Source organism: Berghia stephanieae, chromosome 4 (genome assembly GCF_034508935.2).
Source record: "Berghia stephanieae isolate SIO BIC M18660-M18661 chromosome 4, UCSD_Bste_1.3, whole genome shotgun sequence".
Lineage (NCBI taxonomy): Eukaryota > Metazoa > Mollusca > Gastropoda > Nudibranchia > Aeolidiidae > Berghia > Berghia stephanieae.
Window position 1 is genome coordinate 36,949,012 of NC_088363.1, and position 12,870 is coordinate 36,961,881.

At 37.6% G+C, this 12,870-nt stretch overlaps 1 protein-coding gene across 1 annotated transcript; it reads left to right on the top strand.

Moving 5' to 3' along the window:
- The first annotated feature begins 496 nt into the window (after positions 1–496).
- LOC144970493 (signal recognition particle receptor subunit beta-like) lies at positions 497–8,425 on the top strand. Its single transcript, XM_078910191.1, has 7 exons — positions 497–631; positions 1,207–1,301; positions 2,327–2,404; positions 2,873–2,952; positions 3,329–3,388; positions 5,997–6,128; positions 7,060–8,425. The coding sequence occupies exons 1-7, from the start codon at positions 523–525 to the stop codon at positions 7,274–7,276; spliced, it is 771 nt and encodes a 256-aa protein (XP_078766317.1). The 5' UTR covers positions 497–522; the 3' UTR covers positions 7,277–8,425.
- The last annotated feature ends 4,445 nt before the right edge of the window (positions 8,426–12,870 follow it).

The following is a 12,870-nucleotide window of genomic DNA, read 5'->3' on the forward strand; positions in this document are numbered from 1 at the left end:
GTTTCAGGGTTGCCAGTTTGGCATTTTAAATGCCAGATTCCAAAAATCTGGCATTTTTAAAAAACCGTTTGGCATTAGAAAAATCATTTGGCATTTGGCATTTTCATTTGGCATTTTCTTTTCTTGTATATTATACTTCAAATGACACCTTTTCTTAATTATTTCTAAACGCCTAAAAACCTTTCATGTTAATGTATTTCTTTTTCATTCTTAAAATCCAACCGTGGTGTAGTGGTTTAGCACTCCACTTAGTAGTCAGTAGGTAAAACATTACCCCAACAGGAAATTTAGTATAATTAAAAAAAAAACGAAAAAAAAAAACGGAAAAAAAAAAACACGCAAGCCACCAGGATATGATAGTAAATTGTCTATCAAAAGTGAGTAGTTTTCTTAGTGGGGGTGGGAGTCAACAGACTTTGGCATTTTTTGGAGTGTTTTGGCATTTTTTGAGTCTTCCCCTGGCATTTTGTTGAAAAATAATCTGGCAACCCTCTTTCGTTTTCAGTTTCATTGCTTGGAAAAATGGTCGATGCCCAGAAGGTCCTAGAAAAATGGCAAAAGGATCTCCTAAAAGGAGATCCAGTTGCTGTGGGTGTTGTGATCGCTATTGCCATTGGAATTCTAACATTACGTATGTATTATAAGTCATTATTCCTAATTTTAATTGTCAGTGATAAAGAATTCAGTGATCTTCAATTTCAATTCAATATGTTTCCAATCAATTCCATTTCCATTGAAACTTGATGAAAAAATAAAGTGAGTTTGACATCGCGATGGTCAGTAGTGTCACTGCGCTGTCAAAGTGTAGATCTCGGCTGATCATCTACAGATCTATGGTCTTTATCATTTTCAGTGATTATCAGGGTCGGGTCAAATTACAGTGACAGATCTTCGAACTCTCGGCTCTCGGCATTCTCATTGTCATTTATTGTCAATTCAATTTAGACTAAACCAGCCATTTCTCAGATGATGAGGCTAGGGAGACCAAGATTTTGGATATCACAGATTTACTCAGGTCACATCTACTTTAGGTTTCATTCAGCCATACAAAACTCTCCTCTCTCTCTCTCTCTCTCTCTCTCTCTCTCTCTCTCTCTCTCTCTCTCTCTCTCTCTCTCTCTCTCTCTCTCTCTCTTTCTTTCTTTCTTTTCCACTTACACATTCACACGACCTAATTCATATTTTGTTTTGTTTGTCTTTCTATAGTTGTTATTCTTGTAAAAATAACAAGGAAGAACAAGCTCCAAGACATTCTTCTCTTAGGCATTTGTGATTCGGGCAAGACTTTGCTATTTTCTCAGGTGAGTTTCTATCTCCACTTTGGTGTTGTGTGTGTTGTCCCAGTCCTCCATCAGCTGGCTGGCATTGCACCTCCCCACATTCGAAGAGCCACTGCTTCCAAAAAGCCCAGAAATATAACAGGAAATGGACCCAAGGCACCCCCTCCATGACCACAACCCAATGACAAGTAGACTGAGACTGAAGTCAAGAAAGAACTTCATGATGGAAGAAGGCATCAACCCTGATTGTGCAGCTGTATGCAGACTTTCCACATGGAGGAAGTGGGACAATGATGCAAATGAAGCTGTTGAAGATCCGAGAGAAGAATTGCCCTCCGGAACTGAGCTCCCCAAGAATGAATGGGTAACACTGAACAGAGCACGGGCAAAACTCGGGAGAACAGCTGGAAGCATGAAAAAGTGGGGACTTGTGTACATATGGATGCCCAGAGCAGGCGATGGAGCACATCCTAGAGAATGCCAGGAGGGGCCCAGCTGCACTGACCATGACCTAAGAGTCTGCTCCCCAGATGCTGGGAGTGAGTTCAGTGTTGAAGAGACAGGCTATGATGATGATCTCCACTTTAAGTTGATTCACATTGAGTTTGAGTGGACAAAGTGATTATTGCTCATAATTGGCCACCATGCTGGATTTTTTTTTTAAACTGCGCACCAGCTGTCTTACTTTGTCCAAGTTAGTTGCTTTCTATTTATGAGAAAAAAGAATAATGTGTCATTTGTAAAATTGTAGTAATCATGTATAGTTTTCTTTGATAAGATGAGAGATCAGGTTTGATCAGTGACCCTATATATAATCGTCAATAGATTGTGTTTTTTTATTTGTTTGTTTGATTTTTTTTTCGTGTGTGTGGTCAGGCTGCACCATGTGAACAAATTTATGATATGAATAAGTTGGGGATTTTTTCAGGTGGTTTTGCTTTTTAGTTTCTTTTAATTTTATGTTTGTGTATATGCTACTGTTATACTGCAATCCTTATTTAGATTATATCAACCCAATCTAAATGTATTCTCGACTTGTTTTTCAGCTGGTTTTTAAGACTTATAAACAGTCATTCACATCCATAGAGCCAAATACTGGAAGTTACATCGTCACAAAGAAAAATGTAAGTGTCATTTAATCATTGATGTTCATACCATGTGATTTTGAAAAATTCATATTATAACATTGTGACCTTAGAATTTGATTGCTGACTGACTGGAAAGTAAGTAAAACTCATCTGTCTAAAGTTTAGTTTAAATTGTAAAGACAACTAATAGGTGGAATGTGTAATGCAACAAATTGATTGTTTTGAATAGAAAAGCTAATGCTATTTTTTTTTCTAATTTCAACAATGAATGTTTATACAAATTATAAATCACGGCATTAAAAAAAAATTATCTTCTTTAATGCATTGTTTACCAGCATTGTATTGTAAGAAGTTGACAACCAACTTGTCTAAAGAGATGTTAAATCTAGAAATGCTGTCTTTTATCATCTTTTATAAAGTCCCTCAATTATTCCTTTTTTTTTTTTTTTTTCAATTCTTTTTTTGTTTTTTTTCTAACATGACTTAGACATTCTTTATTTTCAGAAAAAGCTCCAGATATTAGATCTCCCTGGCCATGAGAGAATTCGCGGACAATTGTTGGAGAAACACAAAGGGTTTGCGAGGTGGGTCTATGAAAGAATGAAAATTACCGTTATTCGTCCCAAGTGGAAAAGTGTAACACTCTTAAAAGTCAACTTCTGCTTAAAGTCAACTCCTCTTGTTGGTCCCACATATTCTGTTCTGTTATCTAAATGTGTTCCATTGATAATGGATAAAGTTAACCTTGCTTATAGTCAACCAATATCTCTGGTGGCGGCGTTGGCTTAGTCAAATTCCACTGTAACTGTATCTGTTGTTTTGTTTGAATGTTTTTTTGTGTTTTTTATTTTTTTTTATATTTTGTTAAGAAATCACTTTTTGTTGTAAATGGAAAAATATAAAGGCGGATTAGAAATAGAAATTAAACATTTATTAGTAAACTATATTTTATCTCCATAGGGCCATTATATTTGTGGTGGACAGTGGCACGGTACAGAAAGAGCTTAAGGAAGTGGCAGAGTAAGTAAACAATTAGGGATAGTTGTCGCCTTTAAGATTTGTACCACGAGGGAACAGGAAAAGGGAGGTAGACGAAGAAAGAGAGTAAAGTAGGGGTTTATTCTTATCTGATTTAGACCTGTAAATCCTAAGTCAATTGACTGAAATCACTCCCTTCCCCCGCTTTTACATACATATTTCTTTTCTTTTTTTTTTTCGTACCCTTAACTAGTGTCGTATGTCACACTAATTATGATGTAAACATATACAGTAGAACTCGGAAATAGCGAGTTCGACGGGTCCACTCCTGATTACTCGCTATTTCCAAGTTCTTGCTACTCCCGAGTTGCCAGGAAAGGTCACTCGGTCGTACAAAAATATGGAAAGACAATGTGTGTGTTTGTGCGTGTGTGCCGCGCGTGCGTGCAAATGACTGTGTGTGGATAAAGTGGGGTGAGGGCGGGGTTGAACACGGCCTTCGTTAACTACGTAATGATGGCCACAGGTTGAAGTTGATCCACCCCTTCCATTTCCATCAAGATTTCGTGTATGTGTGTGTGCGAGTGTTTGTATGCACTAGGCATGTTTGATGAGGTGAGCAAGTGCATCACTCAATCACTGACCCACTGAAATGATGGTTCCACGCTCCCCTCTCTCGCTGATCGTGTCGTTCGTTAACGAATGCGACTCGCTGACCGATGCTGCGAAGTGAGGCATGTTGGCTGCCAGTGCTTACCTCGCGCGGCACTACAGTGGGTGAATAATTGACCCCCACAAGCACACAAACACACACACCCAACCCCTACCCAAATTTGTTTCGCCTGTTATGTACTCTAGACTAGGCTACTATGTAATATTACTCGTAACGAAAAATAAGAAAAGAAAAGAAGCTAGGCTAAAAATAAAAATATTTAAATCGCCCTTGTCTGGTGTTTTGCTTTACTTCGTTCGAAGTCCTAGGCTGGGGCAGGAAATGCTCGTTATGTCCGAGTTGACCTCTTTTTCATACTCGCTACTTGCATGCTAATTTTATTGACTCAAATAAGAGAAAAAAACGGGGATTTAGATTTTACTCGCTATTTCTGAGTACGTTACTTTCATGTTCTACTGTAATATGGGACAGCGTGACCCAGGGGTACGGTCTTTGCTTCGTACTCGAAAGGTACCAAGTTTGACTTCCCACTGCGCTGTGTGGCCTTGAGCAAGTCACCTAGCCTTAGCTCACATTGCGACGCTGCACTGCGGGTGACTGAAGGGAATTTTTTTTTTTTTTGAAGACTATTCCCTATCTAGCACATTTTTTGTTAGATCATTAATCCTTGATGGAGGTCTTTTGTCCATATAGTTGGAAAGGTGGCACTTACTGTGTCTTCTATCCCCCTGATATCTGTTTTCCAACTTACTTTCAGTCTTTGTCTGGGAATGAGATTACTTCGTTCTGTCCTGGTCCTGGCCAGATTTTTTCATCTGGGACGGAAGCAGTCAAATACATAATTATAGTTTTCGGAGATTTTTTTTTTTTTTTACCCTTTTAAATCATTGCTCTATTATGTAGTTATAGTTTTTGTTTTTAATATATAATGAGTGTATTGCTCTTAGTGGGGTCCTGCACTTGTGTCTGAATGAGACTTTTAGGTGATATCAAACTAAGTACAATGATAGTGTGCTCTTGGAGTCTACGTCTGTTCCTCTTTTGAACCATTCCCCTCTGTCTTACTTTTTGTCATTTGCATTTTCAATTGTACATCTAGAATTTTTTTCACTATCCCATATCTTCCTTTTTACTGGCCTGAAATGCCATAAATGTGTTGCAAGCGCCGTAAAACCCTTAAAGTTAAACAAAAACAGTATATCATTAATCACATTTGAAATGTGTTTCTCTATATACCCTTGAGAGGAAAAGCAATATCTTGCCTTTTTAGCATTACAAAGTCATGCACCAATTATAATCATAATTTATGTGGTGTCTGAAGCACTTGCATGGAGAAAGCACATAAACAGCACCTTTCACCCGTTCCACAATTCTCTGATCTGTCAGTGCTGCTGAGGTCTGTGTTTCCTTATCTTTTTAGATTTTTTCATTCATCATTGATATGTTTAACTGTGTTGCTAGAGGTGGTGCACTATTGCAGACACTGTTTTTGAGAATTTATTTATAGTTGTCAGTTCGTTATTCTTCTTTGCGTTATGTGTGCTGAACTGATAAAAGATGCTGAATGTTGACTGACTGTTTTCAGGCAACAATTAAAAAAACCGTTTTTTTTGGGGGGGGGGGGGGGTTCATTCCTATAAATGTGCTGAATTGAAATACATGTAACCTTGTACCTTACAAAGATACATATTTTGAAGAATTAATTGGCATTCTCCTCAGGAAGGATTTCAAATTATTTTGATAGTATTGCACCTTTTGTCAGGCCTCCACTTAAGTTAGATTTTTCTTGAAATGTTGAGGGGGGAAAGATATACATTATTTCCGTCAATTTATTTCAAGTTCAAGCATATGCTCTGCTGTACATCGCAATAGTAACAAAAATGGTAACTGATTTGAATTGTCACATTTTTGTAGTGCTCATTGATTAAATTTGTAGAAATGTACTACAATTTTGTTTGCTATGATTTGTTATTACAGATATTTGTACACCCTTTTGACTGACAAGACTGTCAACTCCAATGGTGTTCCGGTTTTAATATTGTGTAACAAGCAAGACCTTACTTTGTCAAAAGGTGCATCAGTCATTAAAAGTCAACTTGAGAAAGAAATGTAAGATTCATATTGTTTTAAAGTTAAAGGTCAGGTTCAGGGAATAGATCGCCACGAAATTTAAAAATATATTGCCAGCAATTATTTTTGGGATTATTTTCTTTACACGTCATAAATTCAATGGGAGGTTAGTGAAGTTTCTTTTTCCTTTTTTAATTTGGGATTTTCTTTCTTTGCTTAGTTTGATTTAATAAGACATATCAGCACAGTGCTCATTGCAGTCCAGGTCTGTTTATGCATTTATATGTTTACAATGCAATATTCACTAAACATGCTCAAAGCACTTTACAAGGCATCCCTAGCCAACAACAATACTTAACATGCAGAACGAGATATGACGCCTGTTAAGTGATATTACAATCAAGGACTCAAGTCTGTGCCACTCTTGAGTGGGAGTTGACCCCTTGACCTTTCAATCTGAAGGCGGGTGTCATACCACTAGATCATGTCGCTGCACTTTTACCATCCTGATTTTATATTCCTTGTAACAGTTGATATGAGCATATTAAGATAATTATCTTTCTATAAAATTGACTTTATCCAACTTTCTGGCAGTTTTGGGCTCTCCATGATGTAATAGGGAGGTCGCCATTGCTGATTCTTTTGTTTTCCTTTATCATAATTTTCTGTCTTTGTGCTGAGCTAAAACTGTTCTGTTGTGCTTGAAATATGTCATGTCTGGATTATTTTGTTACAGGCAAAACAGATTCATGTTGGGGGGGGGGGGTGTCTTTTTGTACTCCACCTCTTCTTGTTATTTCATAATATTCCTTAGTACAGTACTAATGTTGAAATTACCTCAAAGTGTAAAGACTCCTTCAATTGTAAGTTTGTTGGGGGGGGGGGGGGGGGGGGGGAGGGGAGGAGGTATCGCAAGTTTGTATTCTTAGATATTGAATTTTACTGATGTTGTCCTTTTTGTTTTTTCCAGAAATACTCTGCGCATCACCAAAGCAGCTGCTCTCCAAGGTGTTGGAGACTCGGGAAGTAGCAATGCCTTCCTGGGGTCACGGAACAAGGACTTTGTATTTGAAGATGTCCGGTCTAACAAGGTGGAGTTTGGAGAAGGCAGCGCTCTGGGCTCTGAGAAGGATGGCACTAATCCTCAGATTGACTACGTGTACAAATGGTTGACAAATGTGGCTTGAGTCTTGACTGATATAGTTATTTTGGTATGCACAATTTCTGTGACTTGATGAAATATGATGGGTGGGAATAGATTTCCAGTTCTTTACTATTTATTTTATTTATACATCAGTTTGCAGCTAAATTTAACTCTTACATAGTGGCCGACTGTCTCGATTTGGCAATCTGGAGAAAAAAGAAAAAAACAACATTTTTAAAAAAATAGACTGTTCATATGTAAGGAAGTGATCCTGGCATGTCCTAGGATTAAGATTGTTTGACCAGTAATTTAAAACAAGGAACAGGGAAATCGAGAGTATTGCTCTAAATCTGGGGTATTGGTTATTAAACTTACAGTCATTTTGGTTCATGGCGGTTTTATGGTTTTATGGTGTCCCGTTTTAGCTCTTTGACAATTGACTGCTATGCTCTTAAATTTATAATTCTGGATAAAATAATGAGACAATGATAATAAAAGCTTAACTGATTTAGAGAATTCTCAATAATCTTTAAATTTCAATTAAGCTTTTAGTTTATTTGTTTAGCTTCTTTTTTTTTTCTTTTAGTAAATTATTTTTTTCCAATGACAAAGATGTGGGGTTCCGTAGATTTCATTTTAGAATTGAACTTATTTGATAGCTTTGAGTAGGTATGTTATTCGCAGTTCTATCCAAATATGATATTGAAAGTGTAGATGTGATGTGATATGATTGGTACCTTATGTGCGATTTATAATGTTGTGATGAATGTTACTTTCCATAGTTATAATAGGGGCAACTTATCTGTGGTTGAATGACTTTTTTTGGTTTTGTTTTGTGATAATAAACTTCAAGTCATCTAGTCTTGAATTGAACAGTGGCACTGTGTCATTATTAAATTCATAACTGTGGCTCAAAGATCTGCAGATTGTTGTTGTTAAATTTGTTCCTAACCCGTTGATTTCCTTGTAAATTAAATACCATCACTCCGTGTTTTGTTTTTTTTGTCATGATTTTTAAAACAGAATTTGTGCAAGACACTGTTGTTGTTTTTTTCTTTTTAGCTTTATTGAGTCGTTTAGTGGTTCGTTTGTTCATATTTCTTTCATTTTTTAAAATGACATCATGCATGAGTGAATATGTTGCATCGCATTTTTGAAAGGAAAGAATTGAATAAAATGCAGTAGGATTAAACTCGTCGTGATCTTTTATATGTTTTTAAAACATAAAACATTATCATCAGAATGACCATAACTAATAACAATCTTCAGTTTAGTCATCTCACTTTTACATAAGTCCATCTTCTTCTTCTTCTTTTTTTTTTCTTCTTCTTCTTCTTCTTCTTCTTCTTCTTCTTCTTCTTCTTCTTCTTCTTCTTCTTCTTCTTCTTCTTCTTCTTCTTCTTCTTCTTCTTCTTCATCATCATCTTTTTGCTTTCCCCTGAATTAAATCACAGCTGTATTCTGATACAGTCCTCTGATGGTCGTCGGCATTGCCATTGAGGTTCGTAGTGATATCTGTGTGTCAAAACCAGCATCTGTTTCTAACTATAGCATAAAGTGAGCACGTCTAGTTCTAGGGCACATGGGGCATGGTTTCATTTTGGCAAGAGCACATGCCAGTATCTCCACAGCTAAATTTTGGGCACACATGATATTTCAGTCGACAGTCCCTAATTCGAAAACTGAAAATCTGTTTCTTCAGTCAAGAACTCTCACATGGAATCAGCATGACAGAGTAGAGAGAGGGGAGGAAAGGGGATGGGGGAGGGTTAACAAGACAAAATTTCTCACATCAAGGAATGTGACCCAAGGATTGAATGCACTTAACTTAATCACATTCTCTCACTGTGCTTCGTTGTAAAATAAGTAGCTATACCTACATACTTGCTATTCTGGGTGGCGTTCTTAAATCCCATAGTGGGCAGGGAGGCGTTTACTGTGTCTTTTATCTCCCTTTATCTTCTTTCCAACATGCTTCCTGTCTTTGTCTTGGGATGAAATTACTTGGTTTTGTCCTGGCACTGGCCAGATACCCTACTGTCATCTGCATTTTTTGCCTAATTGGGACCTAAAATTTGCCCCAGAACCGCCAAAATTTGCCAAAAAGACCAAAATTTGCAGAGGAGAACAAAGCATTTCAGTAAAAATTAACACGCGATACAGAAAAAAAAATATAAAAGACAATTTATTACATTTAAGGAGGCTACATCATGAATAGCGTTGTTACAAAGATTTTAAAGGATCGTTATCCGTAGAGAGTAGCTTCCCTTGGTTTGGGCCCAGGCAAAGCTGCAACATTTCTCAAGTTTCGCACCTTTTTTTTTTTCGTTATTTTGTTTTCTCTTCTTTTTTTTTTTCTCAAAATTTGTCACGCGATTTGCCAATTTTCCCAAAATTTGCCACGATTTGCCAATTTTGGGAAATTTGCGGATCGCCCTGATATTTGCGGCCGCAAAAAATGCAGATGACAGACCCTAGCTGGGAGGGAAACTGTCAAATGTATAGTTAGTTTTGGGAGATGATATATTTTTTTTCCTTGTAAACCATCTCTCTGTTATGCACTGTGTTATGTTTTATTTACATAATATTATACATATGATTTGTAAAAATTTGAGTTTATTCATCTTAGTGGGGACCCGTATAGTGTCTGAATGAGACTTATGTAATCTCAAACTAAGTACTTTGATAGTGTGCTCTTGGAATCTACATCTGTTTCCTATTTGAACCAATTCTCCTTGTCTTACCTTCTCTTGGGTGCTCTAATTGTAATTCTAGAAATTTTTACTAACCCATTTTCTGGGTGGGGTTCCTGACCTCCCATAGTGGGCAGTGAGGTACTTGCTGTGTCTCTTATTCCCTATATCTGTTTTCCAACTTGCTTTCTGCCTTTGTCTTGGAATGGGATTACTTGGTTTTGTCCTGGCCTGAGTCCTGCCTGGGAGGGAACCAGTCAAATGCATAGTTATTGTTTTGGGAGATGATATTTTTTTCCTTGTAAATCATCTCTCTGTTATGTATTATTATGTTTGTTATTTTTAATGTATAATGTAAGCGTTTGAGTGTATTCCTCTTTTTTGGATTTTGTGCTTGTGTCCGGATGAGACTTATAGGTGATCTCAAACTAAGTACATTGATGGTTTGCTCTTGGAATCTGCATCTGATCCCTATTTGTTCCCAGTTCCCCTTAGTCTTCCTTTCTCTTGGGTGCTTTAATTGTAATTCTAGAACTTTTTATTATCCCATTTTCTTCCTTTTTACTGGCGCTGATATAACCTAAATGTGTTGCAAGCGCCGTAAAACCCTTAAAAACAAAAACAAACACTAACCCATTTTCTTCCTTTTTACTGGCAGTGATATGACCTTAATGTGTTGTTAGCGCCGTAAAATGCTTAAAAACAAACAAACAAAAACCTTCCATTAACAGCATTGTTTCTGTTGGGGGAAAAATTGTAATATCGCATCATGTCATGTCTCATCCTTCTTGTATAGTGTTGCTGTTAGCTAAGGAGACCTTGAAAAGCGCTTTGAGGATGTTCAGTGGATATTGCGATGTAATGCTATATAAAGAAATGATCAGGTTACATGTCCTGTAGTCATCAACACAAACCCATTCCCTCTTTACATTCAACCCTGGGTGAGGTCATTTGGCCTCCTCATGGAGCAGGAAGGTCACTGTTGTTGTCTTCTATCTTCAAGTTGAATGTAAAGACTATGTTGCTTTCTGCCTTTGTCCTGGATTGAGATTTCTCGGTTTTGTCATGGCCCAGGCCGGTGACCTTGCCTCAGAAGGAAACAGTCAAATATATAGTATTAGTTTAGGGAGATTATATTGATATTCTTTTTCCATGTAATATCATTTCTCTGTTGTGTGATGGTTTGGTTTTGGTTTTTAATATAGTTTGTAAAAAATTCCTCATAGTGGAATCTTGTGCTTGTGTCTGGATGAGACTTATTTTAGGTGAATCAAACTGAGCTGGGGGTCCCTTTTGCTCAGTTGGTAGAGCACTCACTTCACAAGCAAAGGGACCGAGATCGATCCTGCGTGCAGTGAGTTTTTTTTTATGTCCACCCAGCAGTGATTGGGTAGCTTGTTGATAGATTTGGTGACAGACATATGTGCTACCCAAATGGTAGCAAGCAATTGCTATTGTCTTGTTTCACGCTATAGAAACTGGGATAAACTCCGGCTCCATGGGCCAATGGCTCTGAAGGACAAATTGAGTTCACTGATAGCATGCTCTTGGAATCTACTTCTGTTCCCTACTTGATTCATTCCTACTTGTCATTTTTTTCCTTGGTTGCAAGTTTAAATCTAGAATATTTTGATTATCCCATTTTCTTCCTTTTTACTGGCGTTGATCTGACCTAAATATGTTGCAAGTGCCCTATAACCCTCCAAAAAAGAAATTTGAAGTAATAATATATAAATTAATGCAACATTACACTTTTGTCTTCTTTACACACATTACCCTCATCACCAGTTGTTTGACAAATGTGTAAAGACGACATCCATACACACTCTCTCTCTCTCTCTCTCTCTCTCTCTCTCTCTCTCTCTCTCTCTCTCTCTCTTACTGATTTGATGACAGTGCTTTAAGAGAGGGGGTGGGTACCAATGCATCCACCCATCTACGAAATCTTCCCTCTGCAAGAATGATCACTGTTGTGTGATCACTCTCTCTCTCTCTCTCTCTCTCTCTCTCTCTCTCTCTCTCTCTCTCTCTCTCTCTCTCTCTCTCTCTCTCTCTCTCTCTCTCTCTCTCTCTCTCTCTCTCTCTCTCTCTCTCTCTCTCGGCCAGGCGGATAGTCTTGTCAACTGGAACCTCAGTTTGGCACTGACCCCGTGACTTTTTATTCTCTGTTTTCATCTGGCACTTCTCCATACCCTATTTTTCTCATCACTATTGATACAAGTACCCGCTCCACGCTGTCTGAATAGGTCTATAAACAATATAAAATTCACATAATAGCAATCATAATCCAATGAAAACAATGCTAATCAACTATGTAAAAGTATTCCATATGAAATAATACATTATTAGATGTTAAGAAAACGGTTTGCCCTAATGAATTCCACAACAAAGTCAGAAAGTGCAAAGTGGATTGTTTATTTTGTTTACATCAGCATCGCCAGTTCCCGCTCGGAGTGGGCTGAAGAGACAGAATCGGGTGATATCCCAGAATAAAGAGGATCTATTCTGTTGGTGAATCCCGTGGGCACAGGACAGGGACACGATAAGCGCTGACGAAATTTCTGTATATCGAAGCATATATAGCTCATCTGCTTGTACTAAGTCTATAAAGTTTGTTTGTTTTTGTTTTGTTTTGTTTTTTTTTTTAATAAAAAGGAGCGCGTCAGTTGCTTTTTTTTTGTTGTTTTTATCTCATATGAGTTTTAGTCTCTGGAATGACGATTTAAAAATCAACTTAAATGAGACGTTGACTTGCAGACCACCCGCTCTCCCGTTCTGTGGTCTCGTGGTATGACACTTTCTTTTGAACTGGTAGGTCACGGGTTCGAGTCCCGCTTTGAGCGGTGAAAAGTGTAATCCTTGTAAAGGGCTTTACGCTATCTCACAACACGCGGGGTGTAAAATGAGTACCAAGCCGTTAACAGGCATCATGTCTCGTTCCTAC

What these genes read in the sequence shown, in the direction of transcription:
- LOC144970493 (XM_078910191.1), top strand. Translation starts at nt 523, where the DNA reads ATGGTCGATGCCCAGAAGGTCCTAGAAAAATGGCAAAAGGATCTCCTA. An exon ending in AAACACAAAGGGTTTGCGAG is followed by an intron (nt 2,953 to 3,328) that starts GTGGGTCTATGA and finishes TTATCTCCATAG; the next exon opens with GGCCATTATATTTGTGGTGG. An exon ending in GAGCTTAAGGAAGTGGCAGA is followed by an intron (nt 3,389 to 5,996) that starts GTAAGTAAACAA and finishes TTGTTATTACAG; the next exon opens with ATATTTGTACACCCTTTTGA.